Source organism: Neophocaena asiaeorientalis, unplaced genomic scaffold (genome assembly GCF_003031525.2).
Source record: "Neophocaena asiaeorientalis asiaeorientalis breed wild unplaced genomic scaffold, Neophocaena_asiaeorientalis_V1.1 scaffold1, whole genome shotgun sequence".
NCBI lineage: Eukaryota > Metazoa > Chordata > Mammalia > Artiodactyla > Phocoenidae > Neophocaena > Neophocaena asiaeorientalis.
In genome coordinates, this window is record NW_020171981.1 from 68,336 (window position 1) to 88,511 (window position 20,176).

The 20,176-nt window shown below is 43.2% G+C and overlaps 1 protein-coding gene across 10 annotated transcripts in view; it reads left to right on the forward strand.

Annotated features, from left to right (window-relative positions):
* Positions 1 to 17,222, forward strand: part of BRCA1 (BRCA1 DNA repair associated) — a 61,443-nt gene extending 44,221 nt beyond the window's left edge. For 6 of the 10 annotated variants that reach the window (XM_024742367.1, XM_024742374.1, XM_024742401.1 and 3 more), the window contains exons 15-23: positions 363 to 673; positions 2,978 to 3,065; positions 5,491 to 5,568; positions 6,061 to 6,101; positions 8,880 to 8,963; positions 13,041 to 13,095; positions 14,635 to 14,708; positions 15,087 to 15,159; positions 16,008 to 17,222. In XM_024742367.1, the coding sequence (XP_024598135.1) occupies positions 363 to 673; positions 2,978 to 3,065; positions 5,491 to 5,568; positions 6,061 to 6,101; positions 8,880 to 8,963; positions 13,041 to 13,095; positions 14,635 to 14,708; positions 15,087 to 15,159; positions 16,008 to 16,153 (950 nt within the window). In that variant the 3' untranslated portion in view covers positions 16,154 to 17,222. Of the gene's footprint in view, positions 1 to 362; positions 674 to 2,977; positions 3,066 to 5,490; positions 5,569 to 6,060; positions 6,102 to 8,879; positions 8,964 to 13,040; positions 13,096 to 14,634; positions 14,709 to 15,086; positions 15,160 to 16,007 lie in introns of those variants that run through there. The other 4 variants (XM_024742426.1, XM_024742390.1, XM_024742381.1 and 1 more) reach the window with 3 other exon arrangements.
* The last annotated feature ends 2,954 nt before the right edge of the window (positions 17,223 to 20,176 follow it).

The following is a 20,176-nucleotide window of genomic DNA, read 5'->3' on the forward strand; positions in this document are numbered from 1 at the left end:
GGCATAATTTATTTAATCTCATTGTACATTTAGTTTGTTTCTAAAACCTTACTGTTATAAACAATGTTGCAGTGAACATTCCTATGACTACACTTTTACAGACCTCTTTTATGTCCTTAGGATACATTTCTAAAACTAGAATTGTTGACTGCAAGTATAAACACACAAGGCTGTTGCTACATAATACCAAATTTCCTTTAGAAAAGTTAAGCTGCTTTGCACATCTACCAACAGTGTTATTAATGTACCCATTTTTCTCTTAACCTAACTTAATCTGTCTTTTTAATTTTTAGCAGAGACTAGATGTTATAATTCAGAATTGACTGTCATATATATTAAATTTCTTTCCTCATTCCTTTCAGAGGGAACCCCTTACCTAGAATCTGGAATCAGCCTCTTCTCTGATGACCCTGAGTCTGATCCCTCTGAAGACAGAACCCCAGAGCCAGCTCATGTCTGCAGCATGCCACCCTCAGCCTCTGCACTGAAATTACCCCAATTTCAAGTAGTAGAATCTGCCAGGAGTCCGGCTACATCTCATACTACTAATACTGCAGGGTATAATGTGAGGGAAGAAAGTGTGAGCAGGGAGAAGCCAGAGTTGATACCTTCAACACAAAGAGGCAACAAAAGAATTTCTATGGTGGCATCAGGCTTGACCCCAAAAGAATTTGTGAGTGTATCCCTATGTATTTCCCTAATGACTGAGCCTTCATTAACATACCGCAATGGCTTTAAATGGGTACTAGCTGTGAATAACCTATAGGAAGAAATCTGGCAAACGAGCTCATTACTATGTAATTTAATTTCCATTACTAATTTCTGAAAACTTATACCTAGATAAAGCTATAGCATGGATTATTTTGTATGTATTTAGTAAAGGAAATAATTATTAAATATTAGCAGAAAGGTTATGGTTTTGAGTATAATCCAGAGCTTTTTTATTTTAATTTTCTTTCCATCTAAAAAAGCAAGGAGGTATAGCTCTACTCCCCAGAAGGCATCTTTTCCCCACCTTTGTTCACATCTGAGTGAACTTGCCAGCATGATTAACTAAATTTAAACTGGTTCCAAGTACATGGCCAGATAGTGGCATTTCTCCGGTGTTTATTTATCTTTATCCTGGCTTGTAACACTGTTATCCAATAGCTTGCCCTGTCAGTTCTACCCTACAATAACCCATCCCTGTTAGGATTTTGACATCTCCTGCTAGAAACAGGAGTTGTTTTGTGCTGTGGAAAAATACCCATTAAAATATTAAGACCACTGAAACTTTGTTTCTGCTTGGATTGAGCACAGATTTCAGACATCATAGGAAATTTATCTCCCCTTAATTAATCACCATTCATTAATCATTAATGGAGTGAAGATTTCTTTAAAACCATGATAACACACCAGAGTATCAAACAGATTCAACAGTGGATGCTATTTATTGCACACTGAGAAATGATTCAGTCATTCTTAAGGATCTTTCTTAATATATCCTTCCTGGAATAGAAACCATTTCTCATCCTAGTTTCTCTATAGGTTAGCAGCTCAGCATGACCTCTGTGACCAGATGTGTCCCACTACTAAAAGGGCAAAGTAAGCTTTGTCTGCCCTAGTAGATACAATGAATAAATTCTCATCAACAATGCCAGAATTCTCATCTCACAACCATGTGCCCAGAACAGCTATTTGCTCTAAAAATTCATACCTATGTCTGTTTATACTGCTCTTGATCTTTTGCCAACACATCTAAAATTCCCATTTATTCACTGAAAATTAGCGTTCCTTATTCCTTTGTTTTGTGAGATCAGCTTTTCCGAGAAGGCTAAAATGATCTAATCTTTCTTGCCATGGGCAATCCTGAACTGCAAATGAGACTCTTAAGTGGCTTGGGTACATATTGTCTCTAAACAAGCAAAGAAGAAAACTTTTCAGCTCTATTCAGACTTGCCGAAGTGTGGTAAATTTATTATGAAAGCTGCTGACTGTATTACGCATGATTAATTCCGAAGCCCATATTAAGATGATCTTTTCGGCAGTTGCTCTTCTAACTGAACGCTGTTTCAAGGCTGGGATTTCAGCAATTAATCAGTTCAGAATTGCTAATGATCCTGGCAAAGGGCAGTGGCAAAAGCGGGGAGGAGGATGTCATTAGCTTCTCCAGCTTGCCTTTTTCAGTGCCCTGTGGCAGTATGGAGTGAGGCAGCATGAAAGAAAGACAGCCCACCCTCCATTGCAATCTCGTGGGGCACATAAATACTGGCGTGGGTGGTGATGACTAGTAAATGATGGAAATACTGGCGTGGGTGGTGATGGCTCGTAAATGATGACCCTTGGTAAACAAAGTTATGTACCAAGCAGTAGCTGCTGATTATGTCAAATGTGTCTATAATGGATCTGGTTAATTTCTTTTACTGCCTATTGATTTTTTATTTGGTTGATAGATAATAGCTAGAAGGCTCTAGATTTCTTTTGGGAAGAATATGAGTCTCTTCCAATCCTTCTCCTTAAGAGGAATTGATAGTTTTTGTACTGACCTTTAGAAGCATCTTGACTTGAACGTTTTAAAACTGTCAGCAGGTTGAATCTTGTTCTTAAGTCACGTATCTGAGCATAACTTTCTGTATAGGCAAGTTACCTCTCATCTTATAAAGTGTAGGCTGATAAATCTAAATTATAGTATAGTAGGGTGTCACTCTGCAAAGAAACTGTCTTAGGGAATCAAATGATATCTGTTATTAAAAGGAAAATTAATATTATTTTGAATCCGTGGTTATAATTCCATGTCTGTTAGCACAGACTATTTTAGAGTTTCTTCCTCTGGTTTGTACATAATTTTTATTAAATTACTATTTATTTTGAAACTTCATATTAGAATAAAAAGGATGTACCTTTTGTGAGAAAAATGGAGGTTCAAAGCTGGATAACTAATACTCAAGCTGTGTTCTAGATGTAACTTATTATAATGTGATACTTGATTTGATTTCAGGTGCTTGTGCACAAGTTTGCCAGAAAACACCACATCACTTTAACTAATCTAATTACTGAAGAGACTACTCATGTCATTATGAAAACAGGTACACCAAGAACCTTTACAGAATATGCTGCATCTGTTGCATAAAACTACATGAAGAAATGGGCGTGTTTGTTAAGCATAGCACGGGTGACCGTCTTCCAATAGTCAATCAGTTATTGCTTGATGAAAGAAAAATAATAGTTTTGCTATTTCCTGACCCCCTTTTATTTTGTGTTAAGATTGGAGAGTGATGAGCCAGAACGATGAATCACTTCTCCTAGTCCACCCTGCCTGGACTACACTGTGTGAGGGCTTTCTGGGAAGGCAGAGCCCGAGTCCTGGAGGAACAAATGGGGCAAAGAGGGGAATGAGCAGAAGTGAGTCTTCACTCAGAATCTGGGTGGTTGGAAACCCTAGCTAGCTCCATGACCTCACTCCACTCCAACACCTAGTATGAGTGTGGTTGAGAGTTTTACAGGAAACAAGTCCAGTTATCAGCTCTGAGATAGCCTAGCATATGAAAAAGAAAAAAGTGAAGGGAAGAATTCATTTGTCCTACACCTTCCCCTTTTTAAATCTTAAGTATGACTTGTGTGATGACAAGGGAGACCTCAGAGGCTTTTAGTTGACTGTAAGCTAAATCTGAGTAAACATTTCAGGACTGCTAACAAAGCTCATTTGAAATTGGGCCTTACTGATACAAGCCTAATGTCCAGAGCAGGTGAGGTGATGATCCCGAGACCCTACCCCACCCCCACTGGAGCGAACACCTGGAAGGTGTGTGCTCTGTTTCGAGCACCATGCTTTCTTTTCATGCTGGTCCCTGACAACTGGAGAGTGTTTTTCCAGAGATAGATGAAGAGAATGGGGAAAAGGAATTCAAAGCAATGTCATTTGAAGGACAAATGAAGGAATGGGAAGACTTAAGGGAACAAGACAAGTGTCTTGAAATATCTGAAGAGTTGTTACCTGGAGGAGGAGTTAGGTTCACTCATGGGCTCCAGAAAGCAAAGACTGGTGCCTATGGCACACAGAAGATACAGATTGAAGCTCAACTCTTAAAACCTTCCTAACAAAATGGACTCTCTGGTCCTTTCCAGGGTGTTTCTGTTCATACAGCTGAAGGTTCTTGAGCATAGGGTCCAGACTCCTTGGCAGGCACATGCTGCCTTAGAACTTCTAAGAGCTTAGGTTTCTACTGTGTAAAGATCATACTACAGGGTCAGAGGATAATGCTCACAGGAGTCCGATGCCAAAACAAGTTACCATGAACTAAACTGTTTTAGAGATGAATGTCATTAAACTTGAATATATCTTAAGCTATGGGTTTGGATCAAGGCTGCTGATAGGTGAAAAGAAAACTTTAAAATGCAAATTAAATCCAAAGTAGTTCAGTGTTTAAACTCAAAGGCAATACACTTGCTACTTTAAAACTAAAAATGAGCTAAGATTTCTGAGTTTAAAGCATATTATTAAGTCAACCTTCACAACAGTTAAACAAAAAGCTTTAAAAATTGTGAAGAGGGGCTTCCCTGGTGGCGTAGTGGTTGAGAGTCCGCCTGCCAATGCAGGGGACACGGGCTTGTGCCTCGGTCCGGGAAGTTTCCGCATGTCGCGGAGCGCCTGGGCCCGTGAGCCATGGCCGCTGAGCCTGCGCATGTGGAGCCTGTGCTCCGCAACGGGAGAGGCCACGACAGTGAGAGGCCCGCACACCGCAAAAAAAAAAAAAAAAAAAAAAAATTGTGAAGAAAGAGAAAAGATTTTTTTAAATTTGTGAAGAATTCGGTTAGGGAGAATGGCTGTTGCTACTACTGGCAGATGGCCTGCTGTGTTTAGGATTTAGTTAAATACATTTCTCCTGTTTAAAACTAAGTGTTCTTTCCTGAGTTTGCTTAGTCCTTCAAACGGGCCTTTAAAACACTAAAAAATAAGCAGAAGTGATTCTTCAGCTACTGCTTGCTGAAATACGTTGAAAAGAGAAAAACTATGAAAGTACTATATTTTTCTGCCTTGCAAGGGAATTAAGAATTAGGGGTTAGGATTCCCCAAGTAGAAGTTCTGGGGGTGAAAATTCATCATTGACATTTCAAATTTAGGATTTCAACAACACTGTTTTCTCTTCCTTTCACATGTCGTTATCCAGTAAAATAGATCTTGCCCGTCCATGTGTATCAATACTACCGACATGGGTAGTTCCCTGAGCACGCTGACAGACATCTTTAGCTGGCCTTGGCATCTAGAAGATAGGGCAGACACTTCCTGTGGTCTTAACTTCGTATCAGCCTTCTCCAGACTTCCAAAGATCCACACCTGCTGGTTAGAATTAGGGGTGCTTCCAGCCTCTGAGTCTATCACCAGGGGTGTTGGAATCATCAATCCAGATTGATCTCAAGTAGCATAAGGAGCGGGGCGCTCTAGCTTCTTATGGCAGCCCTTCCTGATTTTGTTTTCAACTTCTATTCCTTTGGATGTTTTCCATTCTGCAGATGCTGAGTTTGTGTGTGAACGGACACTGAAATATTTTCTGGGAATTGCAGGAGGAAGATGGGTAGTTAGCTATTTCTGTAAGTACCATATAATTTCTCCCCTCCTCCCTTTAACACCTCAGAATTGCATTTTGACACCTAACATTTTAACACCTAAGATTTTTGCTGATGCTGAATCTGAATTACGAAAAGGTCTTTAGTGGTATCACTAAACTAGCTTTATCTTTAATGCATAGCTCTTTGTTCAGATAGCTGGTGATGTGGGGGAAAATGTATTTCTTTTTATAACTAATAGGACCTAATCTGCTCCTGGTAATGTTAGCATATGAACTAGGGATTTATTTAATTGTAGGCAGAAATCCATGTGCAGCAGGCACTTTTATAATGTTTAAATTAAGCATCAACGGTGTCTCCAGAAGGAAAGCTATTAAGGAGCTGTGGCTTTATAGAGAGAGGACCTCTATTCAGTGTTATTTCTCCCACACTCTTATGTGAATCACTGTACCGTCCACCCCCATGAAGGGAGGTCTTCTGCTCTTGTGTGACCTATCTTTTCTGTGATCTCTTTAGGGGTGACCCAGTCTATCAAAGAAAGAAAGATGCTGGATGAGGTAGGTACTCTGTTTTACAAACTAATCAAAAAGACTTGGTGCCACTGAGTCATACTGAGTCACGAAAATTTATCTGCTTCCTGCCTTGCACTACTTTCTGAAGATTTTCCTTGATGATGTGGATCATCAAGAGTTATGCGAGGGCTTCCCCGGTGGCGCAGTGGTTGAGAGTCCGCCTGCCGATGCAGGGGACACAGGTTCGTGCCCCGGTCCGGGAGGATCCCACATGCCGCAGAGTGGCTGGGCCCGTGAGCCATGGCTGCTGAGCCTGCGTGTCCGGAGCCTGTGCTCCGCACCGAGAGAGGCCCCAACAGTGAGAGGCCTGCGTACTGCCAAAAAAAAGAGAGAGTTATGCAAGCAGGGACTTCCCGGGTGGTCCAGTGGTTAAGAATCCGCCTTCCAGTACAGGGGATGCAGGTTCGATCCCTGGTTGGGGAACTAAGGTCCCACATGCGGCAGGGCAACTAAGCCTGTGTGCTGCAACTAGTGAGCCTGAGCGCCACAACTAGACAGAAGCAGGCCCACCTAAATCTTACACGCATACACCTTTGTAGAAAACTCTTTCACAGTTGAAAAGAATCCTTCATATTAATATGCAAATGTGTCTGTTTAGAAATCTGATTCCTTCAAAGAGATTTTATTTTACTCTTTGATACTGAGAACAGTGAGAGGTAAATAAGATAGAGCGTAGGAGGAGGAATAATTTTAGAACAGCCGTCTTAGAGCTGCTGGTGACAACAGATCAGGCAAAATAAAATTAGCGAAAGCAGTTTTAAACTATTATGCACTAGTCAGCATATTCATAATTAATTAATTGATGTTTCTGTTGGTTTCATTCAGTGACTTATATTATTGGGAGCCTACTATGTGCTGGGCACCAGGGATACAGCAGTAAATAAGACTGATAGTTCCCTGCTGTGGTGGGATTCATGTTCTGTGGAAGGGAGATGCATAATAAATAAAGATGTGTTTAAAATACCAATAAACACTATGAAGAAATATATAGAACAGACTGGCGGTCGGCTGGAGACAGAGGTTGACTATTTAGGTAAGGAGACCCAAGAAGGCTTTCTGAAAAGCTTGAGCTGAGACCTAAAAGACAAGAAAGAATTGGCCTTGAAAAATGTAGGGGGCTTCCCTGGTGGCTCAGTGGTTGAGAGTCCACCTGCCAATGCAGGGGACATGGGTTCGAACCCTGGTCCAGGAAGATCCCACATGCTGCGGAGCAGCTGAGCCCGTGCGCCACAACTACTGAGCCTGCGCACCTGGAGCCCGTGCTCCACAACAAGAGAAGCCACCGCAATGAGAAGCCTGCACACGGCAATGAAGAGTAGCCCCTGCTCTCCACAACTAGAGAAAGCCCGAGTGGAGCAACAAAGACCCAATGCAGCCAAAAATAAAATAAATAAATAAATAAATAAAAATAATAAATAAAAATTTTAAAAAACAAACAAAAAAAGAAAAATGTAGGGAACAAATGTTATAGGCAGAATAGCAGCAGGCATAAAGGTCTTAAGATGGGAATGAGCTTGATTTATTAAAGAAAAACAGGCCAGTATAGCTGGAGAGTTGTAATTGGTGAATCATATGTAGGCAGCAGAGGTTAGACAAGGGATTGGAGAAGGTCATAGACAAGGGCCAGATCAGGTAGGATTTGGTGTAAGTCGTGGTAAGGAATTTGAATTTTATTCATAGGGTAATGAGACCTGGAGATGGTAAGAAGAGTTTGGTTTGAGATGTTTGGAAGATAGGACTTACTAATAGGTTAAATTGGAAGACGAGGTAAAGACAGGAATTGGGGTAACACTTAGATTTTTGGCCTGAACAATGAAGTGGATGTTAGTGATGTTAATTAGATAAGGAAGACATGGGGGAGGAGCATCCTGGGAGGCTGGGGAGCAGGAGGCAGGAGTAGAATCAAGAGCTCTGTTTTAGATGCATGGATTTGGGAATTTATATGAGACCTCCGGGTAGAGAGGTTAGTAGGCACAGGGGTACAATCAGGACTATAAATTTGAGGGTCATCTTCAAATAGATGACATGTTTATCACTAGACTCTTCTCACTCACGTGACTAGGAAATATTAAGAGTTCTTTCACCTGATAACAACCTGTGGTTATGCCCATGACTTTATTATTCTTCCTAATTCTCTTGGCAACAGATGTGGTCTCCCCTGCAATCTGAGTTTCAGTAAGAACTGTTTCTAAGCATTCTTCCCCAGAATTCTCCCCAAACCTCTAACCTCCCTAATCCTATTATTCTTTATTCCCCCAGCCTTGGCTAGTCCAAATAATGATTATGAAAAGCCTCTTACTTTCTTCAGTATTAAATGTATATTTTATTATTTTGGTTTCATTAACTGTAAATCTCTCAATGGAAATCTGAGAAACCCTTATTTCTTTAGGTGGTAATACACATTAATTTAAGAGATCAGGAATTCTCCAGTTATCTTTATAACAACACAGTATTAGCAGTTTAAATGCTAAGTGAATGGTCTGAGAGGAGATAGATGTTGCAAATTAAAATACGTTAAGTCCCAGTGAGGTGAAAAGCCAGTTGTTAGTTTCTGCCCACAAAGATTTGCTTCAATGAATTGATTTCAGCAGCTGAGATGCTGGTCATTTCATGCAGTCCACCAGAAAAGATGATTTTGGGGGAGATAGGGTTCAAAACTGCCTGGCAATCTTTGATTCCTTAAATATGATGTATCTCCTCTGTTTCCATTGAAGGAGGCTTCTCTTTCTCTGACCCCTGTGGTTTGGGCTTGGTTTCTTTCAGCATGATTTTGAAGTCAGAGGCGATGTTGTCAATGGAAGAAACCATCAAGGCCCAAAGCGAGCAAGAGAATCCCAGGACAGGAAGGTAAAGCCCTCCTCCCCCATGTTGGCAAAAAACCTACCCACCCCTCTGCATTCCTGCCCACTTCATGGAGATGGTCTCATTCATCTTGTAAGGGGCCTTACAAGATGGCCCCTTACACTGCTAGAATACCAAGTAGGTGCATTCATGTAGGTTTTTTTAGTTCTTCCGGAACAGCAGAGTAAATGAGTACAGTCATTCCTCAGTACCCTTGGGGGATTGGTTCCAGGACCCCCTGCAGATACCAAAATCCAAAGATGCTCAGGTCCCTTTTATAAAATGGTATAGCATTTGCATGTAACATCCTCCCATATACTTTAAATCAACTCTAGATTAATTCTAAGACCTAGTACAGTATAAATGCTATGTAAATAGTTGCCAAAAAGCAGATTCAAGTTTTGCTTTTTGGAACTATCTGGAAGAAAAATTTTTTTTTCAAATATTTTCCATTGGCAGTTTTTTTTTTCAAATAGTTTCCATTGGCAGTTTAGTTGAATCTGCGGATGTGGAACTTGTTGGATACAGTAGGCCAGTGGGCCAACTCTATTATCCGATATGAATGAGGAAGCTTAGAGGTTTAGAGAAGTTACATAATTTGGGTTTCATTCTAGGGTGCAAATCTTAACTGATAAATGGCAGAGCTGGGATTTGAGACAGATGTGAATCTAAAACCTTTGCTCTTTCTACTTCATGGTGGTGTCTTTCTCTACAGCAGTGTGGTAAGTGCTGTGAGGGGGATGTACCCAGGCTGTCTGTGGAAGCACAGAAGAGAAGGTGATTGATTATCAATAGCTGACATCTGTGTAACGTTCACTGTATCCAGGGACTGCTCCAAACCCTCGACCCTATCTTAACTAGTTAACAATTTTATAGCAACCCTGGGAAGCGTGTACTATAATTATGCCTATTTTATAGATGAGAAAATTAAGGATCAAAGAGGTTGAGTAAATTGCCCAAGCTCACACAGCTAGTTGTGAACCCAACTAGAAGCTGAACCCAACTAGAACCAGTCTCCCTCCAGAATCTGAGCTCTTAATGACAATACCATAGTTTCCTGGCACATTATAGAAGTTTTCACACAGGAGAAAAATTGATTATTCTAACAACTTTACAAATGAAAGACTAGAGGCCCAGGAAGATTCAGTGACTTTCTTCCCCAGATCATACTGTAACAGATGATGTAGCCAAAATTATGTCGTTCTCTCAAGGAGAAATCCAGGCAAGATTTCACACCAGCCTGTCAGGCCTGAGCTGGCTGCTCTTGGGTCACTGGCTGAGTGCTTATGCTCCTGGTCTGCATTTCTTCCTTTTTCAAGTGTGTACCACTGGGCATGTCAGAACATCCACATACGGAGCACCTGTTCCTTTATAGAACTTGAGAGAGAACCAACAGAGATGATTTTCTAAGGAAAACTGCTTTGGGAGATGATCACACATCAAGCCCTGGAGCTCTGAACCCTTGGGGTCAGCCCACCCTCACCCTCTGAGCCTATCAAGTAACTTCTAGATGCCAAGAAAAGCTGCTGGCCCTGTTTCTCCTTCTGCCTGCACCTGAGGGGAGCTCTGTGTGAGCCAGTCATATGTTTTATTCCACTGGATACAAGGCAGAATCAGCACCAGATTCTTCCCTCCTTGAAAGGAAATTCCAGCATTTGGAGTTTTGCCCTGCATTTGAGGTGGCAATTGTGGAACGTGCCTGGTCAAAGTAGTGTCATTCTGAAGACACCACGTGTCACTGTAGCGTTCTCTTGTGGAAGAGAAATGTATTTGTAGAGGTGAAACTTCAAATTTCTAATCTCATAACTAGACATCCTCATCAGTGAGTGTCAGCCTGGATGTAAAAATTCCTAATCTTGGGCTTCCCTGGTGGCACAGTGGTTAAGAATCTGCTTGCCATTGCAGGGGACACGGGTTCGAGCCCTGGTCCAGGAAGATCCCACATGCTGTGGAGCAATTAAGCCCGTGCGCCACAACTACTTAGCCTGAGCTCTAGAGCCCACCTGCCACAACTATGGTAGCCCACATGCCTAGAGCCCATGCCCCGCAACAAGAGAAGCCACCGCAATGAGAAGCCCACGCACCACAACGAAGAGTAGCCCCCGCTCGCTGCAACCAGAGAAAAGCCCGCACAGCAACGAAGACCCAACGCAGCCAAAAATAAATAAAAATTTTTAAAAAATTCTTAATCTTTTGTACTTTTTGTGTCAACATTTGGCTCCAGCTGGCCACCTGGGGAGAACTTTTAGCATTCTGAGCATCTAGATCCTGCCAACAGGCTGGAGATGCAGTTATTCATACAGATAGTGAGAATGGCACAGGTGGAGGCTGTCACATGCAACAGAAACAGACTTGTCCTGCTGTCTGTCCTTGTTCCTCTGACTGAGATTGAAAGGGGGGGGAGGGGGGGGGGGAGTGGGCATTTCCTAAAAGGCCATCATGTGTTTTTAGCTTCCTGATTTTTTTCTACCCCAGTCTCTCTTATTTGAAGGGAGGTGAGTTCTAGGCCTAGACAATTTTCATTTTAGTAGAATGGGGAGAAAGAAAAAGGGTCAAGAGAACAAAGGTTACCTAAATGGTATGTATCCAGCCAACTGACATAAATTTAGATTTGTTCTTTGAAATGATACCCAAGTCCTTCCCTAAGAATTCGTGCCAAAGCATGTGTAAGAATTTGCCTGTCCAACAGAGTAGCCACCAGCCACAAAGCTGTTTACATTGTAATTAACTAAAATTAAATAAAATAGGAAGTTGAGTTCCTCACTCACCCTACCCACATTTCAAGTGCTCATTAGCCACATGTGACTCATGGCCACCTTATTAAAGCAAATATAGAATATTTCCACCAAAACAGAAAGTTCTTTTGGACAGTCTATTGAGCACTCTGAGTGGAAGAGGTACCTGCATTGTGATCTGTGTCTCCTGGAAATGTAGGCAGTAAGCTCAGTGAGGAGAGGCAGAACCAGGCTTCCCTTCTAGATTAAAAACAACTTAGGTTGCTGAAGGAACAAGGGCCGTTCGTAGAGCAGTGTGAAGGCAGGAACAGATGTTCTGGGACCAGGAGAAAAGGAGCAGGTACACATAAAATAAACATAGACCTCTCTGCCAGTTAGGGTCAGGGTTAGTATTGATGTATATATCAAATCTGGATAAACATCAAACTTCAGCTGATAGTTTGAATCTCTTGCCATCCAAGCCTTTTATTAAACATAAAGGAGGACCAATTTTTTTCTTCTTGTCTCTAATGAGAAGTAAAATTACCTGCAGAGGTCATCAGGGAAGAGCCTGGACCTGATTGGTGGCAAGGTGGGATGCCCAGCCCTTGAATGACAAAGTATGACTATAGAGTAGATCAAATACATACACACATGAAAAAAAGTCTAAAATCCATCAGTGTTTTGGACATTGGGCTGATTGTCTCTGGGAAGTAGCAGCAGAAATTATCAGGTGGTAAAGAAAAGAAAAGGAAAGTTCTTATGATATCACTTATATGTAGAATCGTAAAAAAAGGGAGGGGTACAAATGAACTATTTACAAAACAGAAGTAGTCACAGATATAGAAAACAAACTTACGGTTACCAGGGGGTAAGTCGGGGGAAGGATAAATTGGGAAATTGGGGCTGACATATACACACTACTATATAATAAAATAGACAGCTAATAAGAACCTGCTGTATAGCCCAGGGAACTTTACTCAATACTCTGTAATGGCCTATATGGGAAAAGAATCTTAAAAAAAAAAAAAATGTGGATATATATAAATGTATAACTGATTTGCTTTGCTGTACACCTGAAACTAACACAACACTGTAAATCAACTATAATCCAATAAAAAATTTTTAAAAAAAGGAAAGTTCGGGGCTTCCCTGGTGGCGCAGTGATTGAGCGTCCGCCTGCCGATGCAGGGGACACGGGTTCGTGCCCCGGTCCAGGAAGATCCCACATGCTTGCATACCGAAAAAAAAAAAAAGAAAAGGAAAGTTCTTCATTTTTGAGAGTCTCTATATTGCTTTTTATAAAAACCCATGTCTTTTATAACTAATGTTTCTTTCTCTCCACCCCTCTGTCCCTTTCTTCTCCCAGATCTTCAAGGGCTTAGAAATCTGTTGCTATGGACCATTTACCAATATGCCCACAGGTAAGAGACTGACTGGGAGAACTGCCGAATCCAGCACCAGCCTTTCCCCTACGTCGTCATCTTAATGGGGGTTTCCTCATATGGGTGAGATATTCCAGAGGTTATTCTATTTCTCTAGCACTCGTCAGACAAAACCACACCAAAACATTAGCCCATGGCAAAAAAAACTAGCCCTGTGCCCCTTCTCAAGAGCTAGAAGGCAGTGAAGAGTTAGGATCTAGGACACAATATGTTCTGTGCTCAGTGGGGTAGAGCTGCTTTTACTGCCCTTTGGTCTAAGAAAGGGGGGAAATAATAAGTTAGGGAGAAGATACCTTTTGGGTTTGTAAATGTCAAGAAAGAATTCTGCTCCTCCTAAACCATCTCCATTTGATACAGAGATGAAAGCACAACAGCTGCATAAGCCCTGTGGGCCTGGGGCCCCACATAGGCCCAGAGCAGAGGAAGACTCTTGATGAACATTTTCTAATTAAATTTGACACTGAATGTGATGTTATGTTGAGGAGTGCTATGTGGCTCAGCTCGGAAGTTGTGAGGCACTGAGGCCCTGGGGTGTGTCTAGATTTGGTTCATTCATTTCCAGACAAAGGCTACCCACCTTTGCCTCTGTACCCACTTCTGCCCCCAGGATCAGGTCCTCTTACTCCCCCGAAGTCAGCCTTGGCATCTGGTCAGGGACAGATGAGTGGCAGCAAGAGAACCTGGCAAAGCAATTTTGCTTCTGTCTTTATTGGTTATTGATTGGGTGTTCATGAAATTTCCAAGTGCCACTCAAAGGTTTCTCAGGGTTCTTGCATACTTTGGTATAATGAGAACGAGGGTCTCTAGCAGCTGTCGTTTTGGAGGTAAGTTAATTGACCTCGGTTCACTCAGCCAAACAGGAGCACCTCAGCAATCCTCAGAAACGGGCTGATGGTAAAGAGGACCCAGAGGTGACCAGGAGCCACCCAGTGGTCAGTTCTGCTTTTCCAGGTCCAAGTGGAACATCTCTTCTGATTTTTTCAAGTGATTTGATTCCAGCTCAGCATATAGCCTTTCCCCACTGATGTGCTGAGTCTCTGTCCAGGATGACTTGTATTTTCTCTTGACTGAATGAATTATCTTCCCATCTCTTGACATTTACAGTAATTACCACCAAGTATGGTGCTGTCAGTGGCTGTGATTATCAATTACCAACACAGAATTAGGCAAGGAAGGAGGGATGGTGGGTAGGTATTTTTTCACAGTGTCTTAGCCAGCAGTTTAGCAAATTAATGGAAATGAGATCTTCGATTTTTTTTTTCTTTCTTTCATTTGACTTTCAGACCTTATCTACCAAGTGGCCTTATGGGGACTGATAACCAAAGTAGGTAGCATATCTGTAGCAAATTGACTTAGAATTTGTAGTTTAAGGCCTTTCCGTCCCTTTGGAGCAGAGAAACAGGGACTCTCCCACTGAGAAGTCTTGCTGTAAGCCTTCATCCAGAGGAGTGTAGGGTAGAGAGCCCAGTTAAATATGTAGATTACTGTGGTGATTTTAGGTCTAAATGTCTTATTTAGATCAACTAGAGTGGATGGTACGTCTGTGTGGGGCTTCTGTGGTGAAGGAGCCCTCATCATTCACCCTCAGCCAGGTAAGTGTTTGGTGCCCTGTCGGGGGAGGACACTATTCTGTCCTGAGATTGAGCAAGGCAGCACCTTTCAGTCCCTATGAACCCCCCAGTGTAGCCTTAGAAGCCTCACTTCACCCTGACCCTTCTCTGACCACGTACCTGTGCCAGAAGACTCCATCTGTAAGGGGTAAGTAAGGACTTGAGAGCTACAAATACTAAACAGACCCAGGGAAGGCTCTTTCCCTCTGACCCTTCCTTTTTGACATGTGCCCTTCCCCCTCCTTTGCGTGGTTGCCCCCAGAGTAGTCTGCTTCAGCAAGCTATCAAGAAATGGTGAAGTGACTGTCGCAAAAGTCCTGCTCTGATACCCTCAATACTGTTTCCTTTCTGGGGGTACAGGGTACTCAACCAATTGTGGTCGTGCAGCCGGATGCCTGGACAGAGGGCGGTGGCTTCCATGGTGAGTCTTGCTGTAAGTCTTCATCCAGAGGAGTATGGGGTAGAGGGCCCAGGTTAAGTGTGCAGATTACTGTGGTGATTTTAGGCCTAAATGTCCTGTTTAGATCAACTGGAGTGGATGGTGCACCGGTGTGGGGCTCCGGAAGGCCATAGGCATGTACCTGCGTCATATGGGGTGGGAAGAGTTTGATTCAACACAGGTCACCTGGTGCTTGATTAACATAGTTCTCAGCACATTCTAGGTGCTCAATAAATATTTGTTGAATGAACGAATGAATGGCTAAAATGTCCTTTTAAAACTTTTTTGTTGTTTGTTTTGCATTATAAAAGTAGTGCATGAACTGTTTCCACGGGGGTGTGTGTGTGCTTAAATATGAAAATTCATCACATAAAATATAAATGAGCACAAACACAGCAAAATAATCCCAGCAATCCCACCACTTGGAGATGATCACCAGAAAAATTCTTCCAGGCCTGGGCGTGTATGTATGTACACACATATATTTTATACAAATGTGATCATGCTTATCATACTGTTGCTTTTTCACTTAAGATATGGCAAACATGTTTCCACATCATTAAATTGCAATGCTGTTTTGCTCTCTCTGGTGACTTTTCCTTTAACAGATTGGAGCTCATGTTAATAAAGTTGCCAGAGGCTGTAGGCTTTCACCAGCAGTCAGTCCTCAAGCTTTTGAGTAAGGTTCTATGTCCTGAAGCACTGCTGAAGATCAGTGATATTGCTCCTGCCTAAGTCACTCTAAGAACTCATCCAACCAGTTGCCCCGAGTAGATTGACTAGAGTCTGGTCTGGGGAAATGTGAATTGACACTAATCTCTGCTTGTGTTCTCCGTCTCCAGTCATCGGGCAGATGTGTGAAGCACCTGTGGTGACCCGAGAGTGGGTATTGGACAGCGTAGCCCTCTACCAGTGCCAGGAGCTGGACACCTACCTGATACCCCAGGTCCCCAGAGCTGCTGCTGATTCCAGCCTGCCATGTATATAGGGGATAGGGCCCGTCTCTGCAGGACCTCAAGAATGAGCTTAAGAAATGACCTTTTTCCAGGCCCAGGGAAAGGCCTCTTCAGTCCTTCCACAGCCCCGATTCCTAAATATTTTATGTACATCAGCCTGAAAAGAACTTCTGGCTCTGCAAGGGTCCCTTAAAGATTTTCTGCTTCAAGTCTCCCTTTGAAATCTGCCATGAGCACAAAATTGTGGCAACTTTTCACCTGAAAAGAATTTAAAACCATTTAAACCCCACCAATTGAGCAAGATGCTGATTCATTATTTATCAGCCTTATTCCTCGTCCTGGGGCTGTCGGCTTCGAGCTGGAGGCAGAGTGGTTGGTCTCAGGAGAATAGCTGGTTTCCCTAAATTTGTTTCTCAAAACCCTTGTGTTCTTAAAGTCCAGGAGTCAGATCCTTCAATGGAAGGTGAGTACTTGGGGATCTGTGCTGTGACTTAAAATCAGAACAGTCCTTGGACAGCTCTCAAGTGTTGGAGTGGAGCATTGGGGAGGAAATCCAGAGGCGGTAATGGATATAATATGAAATTTGAGGGTTAATTAGAGGAGAGGGGAGTCTTGCTGACCCTGATCTCCAAAAGTCTGGGCTATAGTTGCTGGGCTTCTAAAGAATTTCTTAGCACTGATGTGCTCTGAAACAGCAGAATATCTTCAAGAATTCTGGTGTCCAAAGAGAATCTTCTAATTCCCCATTAGTGACAAATAAAATGTTTATTGTTGTAGCTCTGATATGTAACCCATTACTCTTGAAATATAAGATCTCTGATATGAATATTTCATGTCTGTAAGATGATGGATCCCACCAGGAAAGGAGCTGTTTGCTTTCCTTGAGGTAATTTTTTTCCCTTTGCTCCCTATTGCTGAACTGTACAGATTCATAAATAATTTTGTTTGCTGAAGGAAGAGAAAGTGTTTTTCATAAACTCATTATCCAGGACTGTTTATAGCTGTTGGAAGGACTAGGTCTTCCTTAGCCCCCCAGTGTGTGCAGGCAGTAAAGACTTGATTGTACAAAATATGTTTTGTAAATGTGCTTTTCACCTGGAAATAAACTTGGTAGCAAACACTTCCACCAAGTATGACTGTTCTGAAGGCTCACACCTGCAGACTTTCTCAGAGCCTTTTCTCACTGTACTTTCATCTCCTCATCTGTAAAACAGGGATAATAATAGTACCTACCTCCTAGGGTTATCAAGGGGACTTCAAAACCTTATTATAGGGCTTCCCTGGTGGCGCAGTGGTTGAGCGTCCGCTTGCCGATGCAGGGGACACAGGTTCGTGCCCCGGTCCGGGAAGATCCCACATGCCGCAGAGCGGCTGGGCCCATGAGCCATGGCAGCTGAGCCTGCGCGTCTGGAGCCTATGCTCCGCAACGGGAGAGGCCACAACAGTGAGAGGCCCACGTACCGCAAAAAAAAACCCTTTTTATATTTGTTTTCTATTGCTGCCATAACAAATTGTCACAAATCTAGTGGCTTAAAACTACATCCATTTATTATGTTTCGGGTCTCATAAGACCAAAATCAAGGTGCCAGCAGGGCAGGCCTGTGTTCCTTCTTGGAGGCTCTGGGGATGAATCTGTTTCCAAGCTCATTTCATGTTGTCCGAATTGTTCCTTGCATTCCTAGGACTAAGCTCTCTGTTTCCTTGCTGGCTGTCGGCCAGAGGTCATCCTTAGCTTCTAGAGGCCACCCACATTCTGGACTCATGACCCCATACCTCCATCTTCAAAGCCAGCAATGGCTGATCAAATCCGTCTCACTTTTGGAATTTCTCTGACTTCCCTTTCTGCCTCATCTCTGTAACTCCTGCCAAAGAAATTTCTGTTTTTAAGGGCTCAAGTGGTGAGATTGTGCCCACCAGGTAATCCAGGGTGATCTCCCTATCCTAAGGTCCAGAACCATAATTACAGTTGCAAAGTCCCTTCACAGCATTACCTAGCTTACTGTTTGATTGAATAACGCCGGGGCCAGAAATCTAGGGAGGACGTCTTTGGAATTCTGACAACCACTCCCGTTTAACATGCTTAATCCACTGATAACAGTCTGTATCATCTTTTGTTGGTTTTTACTCTGTTCAGAGATTGGAATTCTCTTTGAGGCAAAGGGGATGAAATACTTGCACAATTCAATACTGCCTTACTTGTAAGGAGGGTGGTGGGTAGGTGAGGGGAGAAGTAGAGAAAATGGGACTAACTGCCGTTATTACATTTTCATATCGTTTAGTCTTCATCACAGCTCTGTGAAGTGGGTATTTGTCACCTCATTTGAAGAATAGGAACTGGAAATACAGGATTTTGCTCAGAGTTTGCACAGCTAATAAATGACAATGCGAAGATCCAAACCCATGCCCTTTCCATCCCATCATTCAGCTTTCCACCTGCATCCGTCACTGACCCCGGGTCAGAAGGCACTGGTTCAAGCCTCAAGGGAATTTGGGGAGAGGAGCGGACTGGGAGGGGAACTAGCACTCTGGCTTTATGGCCTGTGGTGGGAGGCGGTAGAAAGTTCCTGCCTCCAAGTGGCAGCTCTCCTTGGGAAAGCAGCCCTAGGCAAGGGGATTTACAGGCTTGTCCACTCCCATCCAGCTTCCCAGCTTAGGGTTTCTTATCTTTCAGCTGTCAGGACCTGCCAGTTCAGCCTTGCCCACTGTGTGACCTCTCTCGGGCCCACGCCAGCTTCCTGTCCACCTGGCAGGGAGTCCGTAAAGGCAGGCAAGAAGCAAGTGCTTCCCAGTCTTCGGTCAAAAATGTCTCATTTCCAGTGACAAGCCATGGCTTACTGGACCCTGGGGGTAAGCTAGGCCTCATCCTGCTGCCCCCATCACTGATGGGTTAATAGAAAAAACAACATCTATGTAGTACATCCTGCCTTCCCAGGAATCCTGGGTGAAAGCAGAGACAACTAAGACACATTTAGAAGTTTTCTGTAATTGTCTCTCAAGGTCTCCCAACAAATGTCCACCCAGTCTGTTTTTCCAGCTCTGCATAACCTGTCCCAGAAGTCAGCTTCTGGCCCTGGCCTCAGGATGATTGGCAGAGCTTAAGAGTCCTATCTGAAGATGGAGTAAAGCTACCTGCTTTTTTGACCTCTGGCTTTAAGATATCCTCCCACTTTTCCATCCCACAGTCTTCAGCCCTTTCTGGGCACAGCTGCATTTTGGGAACTAGTTCCTGTACTGCCTTTGTCTCATTTCACGAAATGAACTTCTGCAAAGAAGCTGGAAAGAAGGAGAAGAAGAGGGGTTATCATGCAGGTGCAGGGAGGGGGGCCTAAAGAAGAGCTCCTAGATTATCTCCCTTCCAAAAAGTGCAACCAGGATCATCCACAAAGTATCGGCTCCAAAACATGCGGGGGAAGAAGAAAGGAATCAGTGTTGGGGGTTGGAGTGGAAGGAGCCAGGCTGCCCAGAGTGTATCCTGTGAAGGCTGCGAGGAGCAGATAAGGGCAGCCCCAGAGGCAGGCAGTGAGGAGAGCAGGGCTGGGTGAGGGGGAACTACAGATCTGCCCGCAGAACCTGAGAGAGAATGGAGCTCACTGGCCAGGGACTGTGGGAGCTTGCTTAACGGCTGTAAGATGGCTGAGCCAGAGGCCCCTGTACCGTACTTCAGGGATGCCTAGCTCCCTCCAACAGGCTTTAAATCTGCCCATACCAAGGAGAAAATTAAAGAAATGGATCTGGGCAAATAGAAAATTAAGGAGAACTGGAGAGAAAATTGAGAACTGTGGAGAGCAGGGATTAGGGAGGTGCAGGAGGAAGCAGATCCTGAAATGAGTCTCAACGATCGGGAAAATCTAAGTAATGGTTTGAGGGGCTAGAAGAAATGGAAAACAGGAGAGACTCCCTGCACATTATGGGGGCCAGCAAACAAGAGCTCTGGAGACCTAGTTTCAGGGACCCAGAATGATAAGGCAGTTTAACAGGCAGGTTAGGGCAGTGATTCTCAAACCATGGTCCCCTGATGGGGAATGGGGGGGAGGGGGTGGGGGCAGGCAAAACCC